Source organism: Pongo pygmaeus, chromosome 7, assembly GCF_028885625.2.
Source record: "Pongo pygmaeus isolate AG05252 chromosome 7, NHGRI_mPonPyg2-v2.0_pri, whole genome shotgun sequence".
Lineage (NCBI taxonomy): Eukaryota > Metazoa > Chordata > Mammalia > Primates > Hominidae > Pongo > Pongo pygmaeus.
In genome coordinates this window covers 58,770,916-58,785,261 of record NC_072380.2, presented here as the reverse complement: position 1 = coordinate 58,785,261, position 14,346 = coordinate 58,770,916, and the positions used below count along the sequence as shown (strand labels likewise).

General features: G+C 39.9%; 2 protein-coding genes across 2 annotated transcripts; both read right to left on the bottom strand.

Annotated features, from left to right (window-relative positions):
- Nucleotides 1–1,090: 1,090 nt before the first annotated feature.
- LOC129042074 (NADH dehydrogenase [ubiquinone] 1 alpha subcomplex subunit 5-like) lies at nucleotides 1,091–1,547 on the bottom strand. The gene is made up of 2 exons (XM_054497671.1): nucleotides 1,501–1,547; nucleotides 1,091–1,415 (listed from the first exon to the last, which is right to left on the bottom strand). Exons 1-2 carry the CDS (start codon nucleotides 1,545–1,547, stop codon nucleotides 1,091–1,093), a joined length of 372 nt encoding a protein of 123 aa, XP_054353646.1.
- A 940-nt stretch (nucleotides 1,548–2,487) lies between these two features.
- LOC129042292 (large ribosomal subunit protein uL1-like) lies at nucleotides 2,488–3,194 on the bottom strand. The gene has a single exon (XM_054498096.2). It carries the CDS (start codon nucleotides 3,186–3,188, stop codon nucleotides 2,595–2,597), a length of 594 nt encoding a protein of 197 aa, XP_054354071.2. The 5' UTR covers nucleotides 3,189–3,194; the 3' UTR covers nucleotides 2,488–2,594.
- Nucleotides 3,195–14,346: the final 11,152 nt, after the last annotated feature.

Below are 14,346 nucleotides of genomic sequence, written 5' to 3'. Positions count from 1 at the left end.
GAATTTTTTTTTTTTAAACACGAAAACACATGTAATTTTATTTTTGTTTAACATTAAGCTTGCCAACTTCTTTCCCTGAACAGCATTTGTCTTGTTTTGATACCCACCTACACTTAGAAACGTACTGCAAACTATTTAGTGATTCCACTATGAATTTATAGTCGTATGACTAAGATGTTTTGAATATAAGCCTATCCATATGCCAGATATAAATTTCAGGAACTCTTAATGTCTCTTCTTTTACAGAAACTCTACCTCTATCCTGATGTAATTAGGTTGATTAAGAAAATTAAAGGCCATGGGCCAGAAAACTAATTTCCACAAACGCAACAAAAGGAAAAGTTTCTCCAGTAACCTCTATGCAATGGGAAATCTTTCTTTTAAGTACCAAGTGAATTTCTTCAACTGTACAATGTCTTCTAATTTGAAGGTTTTCAAATATAATACAGTAACAACAAAATATAATAAAATTAAGACTATGAGAAAACAGAGTAAATGGTATAATTCAAATAATAACTAAAATAAAATGACATTATGGATTTGTAATCAACCTATAATTACATATTTAAATTTTACTTTACATACATAAGATCACAGCTAAGGAGGTTAACCATAATTTCAAATTTTATCACCAGCCACTTGTGCTATTTTATCACATTTGAAAATATTCACTCATATTACGTACTTCAAACAGTGATCTGTAAATTTGTTTAGACTATGATAATTAACAACCTTTTCTTCTTCAGGATAACTTGAAAAATTAAATGATGTATTGACCATACTACTAAAGAAACTTTAGTTTTTGATTATGGTCTCTGCATTGAAGAATTTTTCTTTAATAATTTTCAAATCTTCCCATGACCTCTGTCTGTTCATAGAAATATCATCTTTGAAATAACTTGTGTGAATACTTTATAAATCAAAAATGGATTCACATGACCATATTACCAGAATCACCAATTTTAACAGTCTCCTACATATTTCTATATCACTTCTCTTGATTATAAAATGTCAGTAATATGAACATGCTCTTAATATAATAGAATATTTAATTACATCAGTTTCCTATCACACCAAAGTCACTTAATAATTACATTGGCCGTTTCCACTGATCAGCAGGAGGCTCTTCCACTGATGACTCCCATGGTTTCCACTCCCTCATTTTTCTTACCAGATTTAGTTCATGTTCAGCCTGAAGAATCACCTCTTCTAATTGACTGCCTTGAAGTTGGTCTTCTAATTTTTTAACATCTGGTTCCGCTTTAACCATAGGCAGCTTCTCATTTGTAATCTCTTCTGTATACTTTCTGTATGCTGAATTTTTAGGGATTTCCTCAAGAGCATCAAGAATCTTTGTGTACAATATTCTTAGCCTCTCGTGTGGAGTATTGCACACAGCCAATCCCAGTGGTCTTCTTCAGCACACTGCCATGACAGCACCGACGAGTCGATGACCTGAATTTTTTTTTTAAATCTGGATTCCCACTGCACAGGGGCCACTTTTCTCCATCCTCTGCAGCACGTGTCCCCTCTGTCCCTCCAGTCATAGCCACCTAACCAGGGGAAGGGAACTTCCATGCTGTTTAATGCCCTCTTTGGAGAAATATCTATTCAGGGTCTCTGCCCAATTTTGGGTGGATCATATGTTTTACTGTTGCTACCTAGTATTGTTTTTTTTTCTTTTTTTTCCTCCCTTTTTTAAAAATTATACTTTAAGTTCTCGGGTACACATGCACAACGTGCAGGTTTGTTACATATGTATACATGTGCCATGTTGGTGTGCTGCACCTATTAAATCATCATTTACATTAGGTATTTCTCCTAATGCTATCCCTCCCCCATCCCCCCACCCCATGACAGGCTCTGGTGTGTCATGTTCCCTGCCCTGTGTCCAAGCGTTTTCTTTGTTCAGTTCCCACCTATGAGTGAGAACATGCGGTGTTTGGTTTTCTGTCCTTGTGACAGTTTGCTCAGAATGATGGTTTCCAGCTTCATCCATGTCCCTACAAAGGACATGAACTCATCCTTTTTTATGGCTGCATAGTATTCCATGGTGTATATGTGCCACATTTTCTAAATCTAGTCTATCATTGATGGACATTTGGGTTGGTTCCAAGTCTTTGCTATTGTGAATAGTGCCACAATAAACATACTTGTACGTGTGTCTTTATAGTAGCATGATTTATAATCCTTTGGACATATATCCAGTAATGGGATCGCTGGGTCAAGTGGTATTTCTATTTCTAGATCCTTGAGGAATCGCCACACTGTCTTCCACAATGGCTGAACTAGTTTACACTCCCACCAACAGTGTAAAAGTGTTCCTATTTCTCCACATCCTCTTCAGCACCTGTTGCTTCCTGACTTTTTAATAACTGCCATTCTAACTGGTGTGAGATGGTATCTCAATGTGGTTTTGATTTGCATTTCTCTGATGACCAGTGATGATGAGCATTTTTTTTTGTGTCTGTTGGCTGCATAAATGTCTTTTTTTTTTTTTTTTTAACTGGTAATAGAATTTATTCAAATGTGCCTTAATATAGGCGCTGGGGCTTGCCCATGGTGCTCTTGATATATAAGGCCCGGACATTCTGCTAGTTTTTCTTGAGCAATGACACCAAGAAGTTGACAGCCAGGTGACTGTTATACACAAGCTCATCGTCTGTCATCTTCACGTGACCAACAGCTACAGCCAGACATAACACCTTCTTCGTTTGGAACTTGATTGTGGACTTCACCTCATCCACTTTGGCCACCATGTTTTCGTTGTGTGTGAGCAGGGAAGGGAACTTCCCTGCCTTATTTAGACCTGGGCCGAGGATTCTTGGAATCTGCTTGATCAGAGACTCTGAGGCCAAAAACGCATCATACTTCTTGGCCAGCTTCTTGACCAGTTTTTTATTCTTGTTGAGTTTTTTCAGTGCCTTGATGTCCCTGTGGGGGACATCCACGGCCTTAGCCTCATCACAGTGCTGCTGGTCCCCCAGGACACACACAGAGAACTTGGGGCGGGGAGTGGACTTAAGCCTGATGGTGCCCGAGAAGCACTTGTCCTTCTGGGGGTCATAGTTCTTCAAGCTGATCTGCAACTCCACCGTCTCCAGGAACTTGTGGCGCTTGCACTGGTTCCCGCACAGGACTTCCCGCACCGCCTCGTACAGGGTGTCGCGAGAGACTTTGCTGCTCATGGCTTCTCCCACTGCGCTAACTGGAAAAGAGCAAATGTCTTCTTTTGAGACATGTCTGTTCATATCCTTTGCCCACTTTTTGATGGGGTTGTTTTTTTCTTGTACATTTGTTTAAGTTCTTTGTAGATTCTGGATATTAGCCCTTTGTCAGATGGGTAGATTGCAAAAATTTTCTCCCATTCTGTAGTTTGCCTATTCACTCTGATGGTAGTTTCTTTCTGTGCAGAAGCTCTTTGGTTTAATTAGATCCCATTTGTCGATTTTGGCCTTTGTTGCCATTACTTTTGGTGTTTTTTAGTCATGAAGTCTTTGCCCATGCCTGTGTCCTGAATGGAATTGCCTAGGTTTTCTTCTAGGGTTTTTATGGTTTTAAGTATAACATTTAAGTCTTTAATCCATCTTGAATTAATTTTTGTGTAAGGGGTAAGGAAGGGATCCAGTTTCAGCTTTCTACATATGGCTAGCCAGTTTTCCCAGCACCATTTATTAAGTAGGGAATCCTTTCCCCATTTCTTGTTTTTGTCAGGTTTGTCAAAGATCAGGTGGTTGTAGATGTGTGATGTTATTTCTGAGGCCTCTGTTCTGTTCCATTGGTCTATATCTCTGTTTTGGTACCAGTACCATGATGTTTTTGTTACTGTAGTCTTGTAGTATAGTTTGAAGTCAGGTAGCATGATGCCTCCAGCTTTGTTCTTTTTGCTTAGGATTGACTTGGCGATGCAGGCTCTTTTTTGGTTCCATAGGAACTTTAGTTTTTTCCAATTCTGTGAAGAAAGTCACTGGTAGCTTGATGGGAATGGCATTGAATCTATAAATTACCTTGGGCAGTATGGCCATTTTCATGATACTGATTCTTCCTATCTATGAGCATGGAATGTTCTTCCATTTGTTTGTGTCCTTGTTTATTTCGTTGAGCAGTGGTTTGTAGTTCTCCTTGAAGAGGTCCTTCACATCCCTTGTAAGTTGGATTCCTAGGTATTTTATTCTCTTTGTAGCAATTGTGAATGGGAGTTCACTCATGATTTGGCTCTCTGTTTGTCTGTTATTGGTGTATAGGAATGCTTGTGATTTTTGCACATTTATTTTGTACCCTGAGACTTTGCTTATCAGCTTAAGCAAATACTTAAGCTTATCATCTTAAGACTTTAAAGCTTAAGACTTTAAAGATTTAAGCTTATCAGACTTAAGCTTATCAGCTTAAGGAGATTTTAGGCTGAGACGATGGGGATTTCTAAACTTACAATCATGGCATCTGCAAACAGGGACAATTTGACTTCCTCTTTTCCTAATTGAATACCCTTTATTTCTTTCTCTTGCCTGATTGCCCTGGCTAGAACTTCCAACACTATGTTGAATAGGAGTCATGAGAGAGGGCATCCCTGTCTTGTGCCAGTTTTCAAAGGGAATGCTTCCAGCTTTGGCACATTCAGTATGATATTGGCTGTGGGTTTGTCATAAATTATTATTTTGAGATACATTCCATCAATACCTAGTTTATTGACAGTTTTTAGCATGAAGCGCTGTTGAATTTTGTCAATGGCCTGTTCTGCATCTATTGAGATAATCATGTGGTTTTTGTCTTTGGTTCTGTTTATGTGATGGATTACATTTATTGATTTGTGTATGTTGAACCAGGCTTGCATCCCAGGGCTGAAGCCAACTTGATCATGGTGGATAAGCTTTTTGATGTGCTGCTGGATTCTGTTTGCCAGTATTTTATTGATGATTTTCGCATCGATATTCATCAGGGGTATTGGTCTAAAATTCTCTTTTTGTTGTGTCTCTGCCAGGCTTTGGTATCAGGATGATGCTGGCCTCATAAAATGAGTTAGGGAGGATTCCCTCTTTTTCTATTGATTGGAATAGTTTCAGAAGGAATGGTACCAGCTCCTCTTTGTACCTCTGGTAGAATTCGGCTGTGAATCCGTCTGGTCCTGGACTTTTTTTGGTTGGTAGGCTATTAATTATTACCTCAATGTGTGCAGGAATTTATCCATTTCTTCTAGATTTTCCAGTGTATTTGCATAGAGGTGTTTATAGTGTTCTCTGATGGTAGTTTGTATTTCTGTGGGATCGGTGGTGATAACCCCTTTATCATTTTTTATTCCATTTATTTGATTCTTCTCTCTTTTCTTCTTTATTAGTCTTGCTAGCAGTCTATCAATTTTGTTGATCTTTTCCAAAAACCAGCTCCTGGATTCATTGATTTTTTGAAGGGTTTTTTTGTGTCTCCATCTCCTTCAGTTCTGCTCTGATCTTAGTTATTTCTTGCCTTCTGCTAGCTTTTGAATTTGTTTGCTCTTGCTTCTCTAGTTCTTTTAATTGTGATGTTAGGGTGTCGATTTTAGATTTCTCCTGCTTTCTCTTGTGGGCATTTAGTGCTATAAATTTCCCTGTACACACTGCTTTAAATGTGTCCCAGAGATTCTGGTACATTGTGTCTTTGTTCTCATTGGTTTCAAAGAACATCTTTTTTCTGCCTTCATTTTGTTATTTACCCAGTAGTCATTCAGGAGCAGTTTGTTCAGTTTCCATGTAGTTGTGCGTTTTTGAGTGAGTTTCTTAATCCTGAGTTCTAATTTGATTGCACTGTGGTCTGAGAGACAGTTTGTTGTGATTTCTGTTCTTTTACATTTGCTGAGGAGTGCTTTACTTCCAACTATGTGGTCAATTTTGGAATAAGTGTGATGTGGTGCTGAGAAGAATGTATAATCTTTTGATTTAGGGTAGAGAGTTCTGTAGATGTCTATTAGGTCTGCTTGGTGCAGAGCTGAGTTCAAGTCCTGGATATCTTTGTTAACCTTCTGTTTTGTTGATCTGTCTAATATTGACAGTGGGGTGTTAAAGTCTTCCATTATTATTGTGTGGGAGTCTAAGTCTCTTTCTAGGTCTTTCATTTCTTTTTACTCATTTTTCTCTAAACTTCTCTTTGTTTCATTTCATTAATTTGATCTTCAATCACTGATACCCTTTCTTCCACTTGATTGAATTGGCTACTGAAGCTTGTACATATGTCACGTAGTTCTCGTGCCATGGTTTTCAGCTCCATCAGGTCATTTAAGGTCTTCTCTCCACTGTTTATTCCAGTTAGCCATTTGTCTAATCTTTTTTCAAGGTTTTTAGCTTCCTTGTGATGAGTTCGAACATCCTCCTTTAGCTCGGAGAAGTTTGTTATTACTGACCTTCTGAATTCTGTCAACTTGTCAAAGTCAGTCTCCGTCCAGCTTTGTTCCGTTGCTGGTGAGGAGCTGTGATCCTTTGGAGGAGAAGAGGCGCTCTGGTTTTTAGAATTTTCAGCTTTTCTGCTCTGGTTTCTCCCCATCTTTGTGGTTTTATCTACCTTTGGTCTTTGATGATGGTGACCTACAGATGGGGTTTTGGCGTGGATGTCCTTTTTGTTGATGTTGATGCTATTCCTTTCTGTTTGTTAGTTTTCCTTCCAACAGTCAGGTCCCTCAGCTGCAGGTCTGTTGGAGTTTGCTGGAGGTCCACTCCAGACCCTGTTTGCCTGGGTATCAGCAGCGGAGGCTGCAGAACAGCAAATATTGCAGAACAGTAAGTATTGTTGCCTGATCCTTCCTCTGGAAGCTTCATCTCAGAAGGGCACCCGGCTGTATAAGGTGTCTCCCAGTTTGGCTACACGGGGGTCAGGGACCCACTGGAGGAGGCAGTCTGTCCGTTCTCAGAGCTCAAACACCGTGCTGGGAGAACCACTGCTGTCTTCAGAGCTGTCAGATAGGGACGTTTAAGTTTACAGAAGTTTCTGCTGCCTTTTGTTCAGCTATGCCCTGCCCCCAGAGGTAGAGTTTACAGAGGCAGGCAGGCCTCCTTGGGCTGTGGTGGGCTCCACCCATTTCGAGCTTCCTGGCTGCTTTGTTTACCTACTCAAGCCTCAGCAATGGTGGACACCCTTCTCCAAACCAGGCTACCACCTCACAGTTCAATCTTGGACTGCTGCACTAGCAGTGAGCAAGGCATGGGACCTGCTGAGCCAGGCATGGGACCTGCTGAGCCAGGCATGGGATGTAATCTCCTGGTGTGCTGTTTGCTAAGACTGTTGGAAAAGTGCAGTATTTAGGTGGCAGTGTCCCGATTTTCCTGGTACAGTCTATCATGGCTTCCCTTGGCTAGGAAAGGGAAATAACCTGACCCCTTGTGCTTCCTGGGTGAGGCGATGCCCCACCCTGCTTTGGCTAACCCTCTGTGGGCTGCAGCCACTGCCCAACTGGTCCCAATGAGATGAACCAAGTACCTCAGTTGAAAATGCATAAATCACCCATCTTCTGCGTTGAGCACACTGGGAGCTGCAGACCGGAGCTGTTCCTATTCGGCCATCTTGGAACCGGACTGCTACCTAGTATTGTTAATGTGTTGCATATTTTCCATAACGACCCATTAGCAGATATGTAAGCCTTGAAATTTTCTCCCAGCCTTTCTCATTGGGTTCATTGTTTCCTTTGCCTTGCAAAAACTTCTCACTTTGATGGAGCTATGCATGTCTATTTTTGCTTTTCTTGCTTGGAATTTTGGTGCCCAATTAAGATATTTCACAAATGATTCCATTTTCAATGTGATTATACCCCTGTGTATTCCTTTTTTTCTTTTGTTTCTTTTCTTTTTTTTTTTTCACTCCTTGCAACCTGTGAGTATGGATTCAAGTTGCCCTGAAAGTAAGCTTCCTGTCTTTTCTTACAGGAATTTTATGATGTTTCATGGTTTCAGGTCTTGTGTTGAGGTTTTAAATCCATTTTGAGTTGATTTTTGTGCATTGTGTAATGGAAGGGTCCTGTTTCATTCTTTGCATATGGATATTGGTTTTCCCAAAAGAGTTTGATGAAGAAAATCTCTGTCCCCATTGTCTCTTTCTGATCTCTGATGCTGATTTCATTTGCTTTGGAGGCATACCCAGTAGTGGGAATGCTAGATTATATGGTAGTTGTATTTTCTTTCTTTTTTTTTGAGGCAGGGTCTCACTCTGTTGTCCATGCTGGGGTGCAGTGGAACAGTCTTGGCTTACTGCAGCCTCCACATCTCAGGCTCAAGAAATTTTCCCACCTCAGCCTCTGTGTACCTGGTACCACAGGCATGTGTCACCATGCCTGCCTAACTTTTGTAGATAGAGGGTTTTGCCTGTTGCCTGGGCTGGTCTTGAACTCTTGAGCTCAAGCAATCTGCCCACATTGGCCTCCTGGTAGTTGTATTTTCAAATTTTGAGGGAACTCCAACTCTTTACCATAATGTATATACTAATTTATCTTTCCCCCACCTGGAAAAAAGAGTTCCCTTTTCTTCAAATCCATACCAGCATTCTTCTTTTTTAGATTTTTGTGTGTGTGTGTGGCTAGGAACGGTGGCTCATGCCTATAATCCAAGCACTTTGGGAGGCCAAGGTGGGCAGGATTGCTTGAGCCCAAGAATTCGAGACCAGCCTAGGCAACATGGCAAAACTTTATCTGTACCAAAAATAAAAAAGTATTAGCCAGGTGTGGTGGGTGCGTGCCTGTAGTTCCAGGTATTCAGGAGGCTGAGGTGGAAGGATCACTTGTGCCCCGGAGGTTAAGACTGCAGTGAGTCATGATCCATGCCACTGCACTCCAGCCTGGGTGACAGAGTGAGTCTCTGTCTCAAAAAAAGTTTTTAAAAATATTTTTAGTAACATTCATTCCAGTAAGTGAAATGGCATCTGAATGTGTGTGTGGTTTTTAAATTTTTTTTTTGGAGACTGAGTCTTGCTCTGTCACGCAGGCTGGAGTGCATTGACGAGATCTCGGCTCACCGCAGCCTCAGCCTCCTGAATTCAAGCAATTATCATGCCTTAGCCTCCTTAGTAGCTGGGATTACAGGCGTGCACCATGATGCCTGGCTAATTTTTTTGTATTTTTAGTAGAGACAGGGTTTCACCATGGCCAGGCTGGTCTTGAACTCCTGACCTCAAGTGATCCGCCCACCTCAGCCTCCCAAAGTGCTGAGATTACAGGCATGAACCACTGTGCCCAACCGGAATGTGTTTTTTTTTTTCTTTTTATTATTATTATTATTATACTTTAGGCTCTATGGTACATGTGTGCAACGTGCAGGTAAGTTACATATGTATACATGTGCCATGCTGGTGTGCTGCACCCACCAACTCGTCATCTAGCATTAGGTATATCTCCCAATGCTATCCCTCCCCTCTCCCCCCACCCCACAACAGTCCCCGAAGTGTGATGTTCCCCTTCCTGTGTCCATGTGTTCTCATTGTTCAATTCCCACCTATGAGTGAGAATATGCAGTGTTTGGTTTTTTGTTCTTGCGATAGTTTACTGAGAATGATGATTTCCAATTTCATCCATGTCCCTACAAAGGACGTGAACTCATCTTTTTTTATGGCTGCATAGTATTCCATGGTGTACATGTGCCACATTTTCTTAATCCAGTCTATCATTGTTGGGCATTTGGGTTGGTTCCAAGTCTTTGCTATTGTGAATAATGCCGCAATAAACATACGTGTGCATGTGTCTTTATAGCAGCATGATTTATAGTCCTTTGGGTATATACCCAGTAATGGGATGGCTGGGTCGAATGGAATTTCTAGTTCTAGATCCCTGAGGAATCGCCACACTGACTTCCACAAGGGTTGAACTAGTTTACAGTCCCACCAACAGTGTAAAAGTGTTCCTATTTCTCCACATCCTCTCCAGCACCTGTTGTTTCCTGACTTTTTAATGATTGCCATTCTAACTGGTGTGAGATGGTATCTCATTGTGGTTTTGATTTGCATTTCTCTGATGGCCAGTGATGGTGAGCATTTTTTCATGTGTTTTTTGGCTGCATAAATGTCTTCTTTTGAGAAGAGTCTGTTCATGTCCTTTGCCCACTTTTTGATGGGGTTGTTTGTTTTTTTCTTGTAAATTTGTTGGAGTTCATTGTAGATTCTGGATATTAGCCCTTTGTCAGATGAGTAGGTTGCGAAAATTTTCTCCCATTTTGTAGGTTGCCTGTTCACTCTGATGGTAGTTTCCTTTGCTGTGCAGAAGCTCTTTAGTTTAATTAGATCCCATTTGTCAATTTTGGCTTTCGTTGCCATTGCTTTTGGTGTTTTAGACATGAAGTCCTTGCCCATGCCTATGTCCTGAATGGTAATGCCTAGGTTTTCTTCTAGGGTTTTTATGGTTTTAGGTCTAACATTTAAGTCTTTAATCCATCTTGAATTGATTTTTGTATAAGGTGTAAGGAAGGGATCCAGTTTCAGCTCTCTACATATGACTAGCCAGTTTTCCCAGCACCATTTATTAAATAGGGAATCCTTTCCCCATTTCTTGTTTTTGTCAGGTTTGTCAAAGATCAGATAGTTGTAGATATGTGGCATTATTTCTGACGGCTCTGTTCTGTTCCATTGATCTATATCTCTGTTTTGGTACCAGTACCATGCTGTTTTGGTTACTGTAGCCTTGTAGTATAGTTTGAAGTCAGGTAGCGTGATGCCTCCAGCTTTGTTCTTTTGGCTTAGGATTGACTTGGCGATGCGGGCTCTTTTTTGGTTCCATATGAACTTTAAAGTAGTTTTTTCCAATTCTGTGAAGAAAGTCATTGGTAACTTGATGCGGATGGCATTGAATCTGTAAATTACCTTGGGAAGGATGGCCATTTTCATGATATTGATTCTTCCTACCCATGAGCATGGAATGTTCTTCCATTTGTTTGTATCCTCTTTTATTTCCTTGAGCAGTGGTTTGTAGTTCTCCTTGAAGAGGTCCTTCACATCCCTTGTAAGTTGGATTCCTAGGTATTTTATTCTCTTTGAAGCAATTGTGAATGGGAGTTCACTCATGATTTGGCTCTCTGTTTCTCTGTTATTGATGTATAAGAATGCTTGTGATTTTTGTACATTGATTTTGTATCCTGAGACTTTGCTGAAGTTGCTTATCAGCTTAAGGAGATTTTGGGCTGAGACGATGGGGTTTTCTAGATATACTATCATGTCATCTGCAAACAGGGACAATTTGACTTCCTCTTTTCCTAATTGAATACCCTTGATTTCCTTCTCTTGCCTAATTGCCCTGGCCAGAACTTCCAACACTATGTTGAATAGAAGTGGTGAGAGAGGGCATCCCTGTCTTGTGCCAGTTTTCAAAGGGAATGCTTCCAGTTTTTGCCCATTCAGTATGATATTGGCTGTGGGTTTGTCATAAATAGCTCTTATTATTTTGAGATACGTCCCATCAATACCTAATTTATTGAGAGTTTTTAGCATGAAGGGTTGTTGAATTTTGTCAAAGGCCTTTTCTGCATCTATTGAGATAATCATGTGGTTTTTGACTTTGGTTCTGTTTATATGCTGGATTACATTTATTGATTTGCGTATATTGAACCAGCCTTGCATCCCAGGGATGAAGCCCACTTGATCATGGTGGATAAGCTTTTTGATGTGCTGCTGGATTCTGTTTGCCAGTATTTTATTGAGGATTTTTGCATCAATGTTCATCAAGGATATTGGTCTAAAATTCTCTTTTTTGGTTGTGTCTCTGCCCGGCTTTGGTATCAGGATGATGCTGGCCTCATAAAATGAGTTAGGGAGGATTCCCTCTTTTTCTATTGATTGGAATAGTTTCAGAAGGAATGGTACCAGCTCCTCCTTGTACTTCTGGTAGAATTCGGCTGTGAACCCATCTGGTCCTGGACTTTTTTTGGTTGGTAAGCTATTGATTATTGCCACAATTTCAGCTCCTGTTATTGGTCTATTCAGAGATTCAACTTCTTCCTGGTTTAGTCTTGGGAGGGTGTATGTGTTGAGGAATTTATCCATTTCTTCTAGATTTTCTAGTTTATTTGTGTAGAGGTGTTTGTAATATTCTCTGATGGTAGTTTGTATTTCTGTGGGATCAGTGGTGATATCCCCTTTATCATTTTTTATTGCATCTATTTGATTCTTCTCTCTTTTTTTCTTTATTAATCTTGCTAGCGGTCTATCAATTTTGTTGATCCTTTCAAAAAACCAGCTCCTGGATTCATTTATTTTTTGAAGGGTTTTTTGTGTCTCTATTTCCTTCAGTTCTGCTCTGATTTTAGTTATTTCTTGCCTTCTGCTAGCTTTTGAATGTGTTTGCTCTTGCTTTTCTAGTTCTTTTAATTGTGATGTTAGGGTGTCAATTTTGGATCTTTCCTGCTTTCTCTTGTGGGCATTTAGTGCTATAAATTTGCCTCTACACACTGCTTTGAATGCATCCCAGAGATTCTGGTATGTTGTGTCTTGGTTCTCGTTGGTTTCAAAGAACATCTTTATTTCTGCCTTCATTTTGTTATGTACCCAGTAGTCATTCAGGAGCAGGTTGTTCAGTTTCCACGTAATTGAGCGGTTTTGAGTGAGATTCTTAATCCTGAGTTCTAGCTTGATTGCACTGTGATCTGAGAGATAGTTTGTTATAATTTCTGTTCTTTTACATTTATTGAGGAGAGCTTTACTTCCAAGTATATGGTCAATTTTGGAATAGGTGTGGTGTGGTGCTGAAAAAAATGTATATTCTGTTGATTTGGGGTGGAGAGTTCTGTAGATGTCTATTAGGTCGGCTTGGTGCAGAGCTGAGTTCAATTCCTGGGTATCCTTGTTGACTTTCTGTTTCGTTGATCTGTCTAATGTTGACAGTGGGGTGTTAAAGTCTCCCATTATTAATGTGTGGGAGTCTAAGTCTCTTTGTAGGTCACTCAGGACTTGCTTTATGAATCTGGGTGCTCCTGTATTGGGTGCATATATATTTAGGATAGTTAGCTCTTCTTGTTGAATTAATCCCTTTACCATTATGTAATGGCCTTCTTTGTCTCTTTTGATCTTTGTTGGTTTAAAGTCTGTTTTATCAGAGACTAGGATTGCAACCCCTGCCTTTTTTTGTTTTCCATTTGCTTGGTAGATCTTCCTCCATCCTTTTATTTTGAGCCTATATGTGTCTCTGCACGTGAGATGGGTTTCCTGAATACAGCACACTGATGGGTCTTGAGTCTTTATCCAATTTGCCAGTCTGTGTCTTTTAATTGGAGCATTTAGTCCATTTACATTTAAAGTTAATATTGTTATGTGTGAATCTGATCCTGTCATTATGATGTTAGCTGGTTGAAGTTCGTTTTTTTTCTGATGAATAGTGATGTTAAGGACCTTTTCTCTTACCTGTTGGTCAGTTTTGTATCATCTTTGCAGAGATGTTTATTCATGTCTATTCAGGGTCTTTGCCCAATTAGTTTGGATATATATTTTGATGCTACTTAGTATTTTTTTTTTTCTGTGTACATGTTTGGTAAGAACCAGTTCTCACTCATGATTCCCTGAAATTTTCTAACAGTATATATTTTTTTGAGACAGAGTCTCATTCTCTCACCCAGGCTGGAGCACAGTGGCATTTCATGTCACAGTAGCAGGTATTTTGGATACTTATAGCTTTGCAATATAATTTTGATATCAGGGATTGTGAATCCTCCAAGTTGGTTTGTGTTTCTCAGGATTCCTTAGATATTCAGGACCATTTGTGGTTCCATATGAACATTAGCATTGTGTATTCACATTTCTTAAATTTCTGTGTATAATAAAGTATGTAAGTAGAGGGTATGCTGGTACTTTTTTTTTCCTCTGGGACATTTTGATACATGTATGTTTTTAGTAATGATCACATCAGGGTACTTAGCATATCCATTCCTTCATGAAGGTATTATTTCTCTGTTGTGAGAACATTCAAATTGCTCCCTTCTAGCTTTTTTTCCCAGCCATCCCATTACTGGGTATATACCCAAAGGACTATAAATCATGCTGCTATAAAGACACATGCACACGTATGTTTATTGTGGCACTATTCACAATAGCAAAGACTTGGAACCAACCCAAATGTCCAACAATGACAGACTGGATTAAGAAAATGTGGCATATATACACCATGGAATACTATGCAGCCATAAAAAATGATGAGTTCATGTCCTTTGTAGGGACATGGGTGAAATTGGAAATCATCATTCTCAGTAAACTATCGCAAGAACAAAAAACCAAACACCGCATATTCTCACTCATAGGTGAGAACTGAACAATGAGAACACATGGACACAGGAAGGGGAACATCACACTCTGGGGACTGTTGTGGGGTGGGGGGAGTGGGGAGGGATAGCTTTAGGAGATATACCTAATGCTAAATGACGAGTTAAT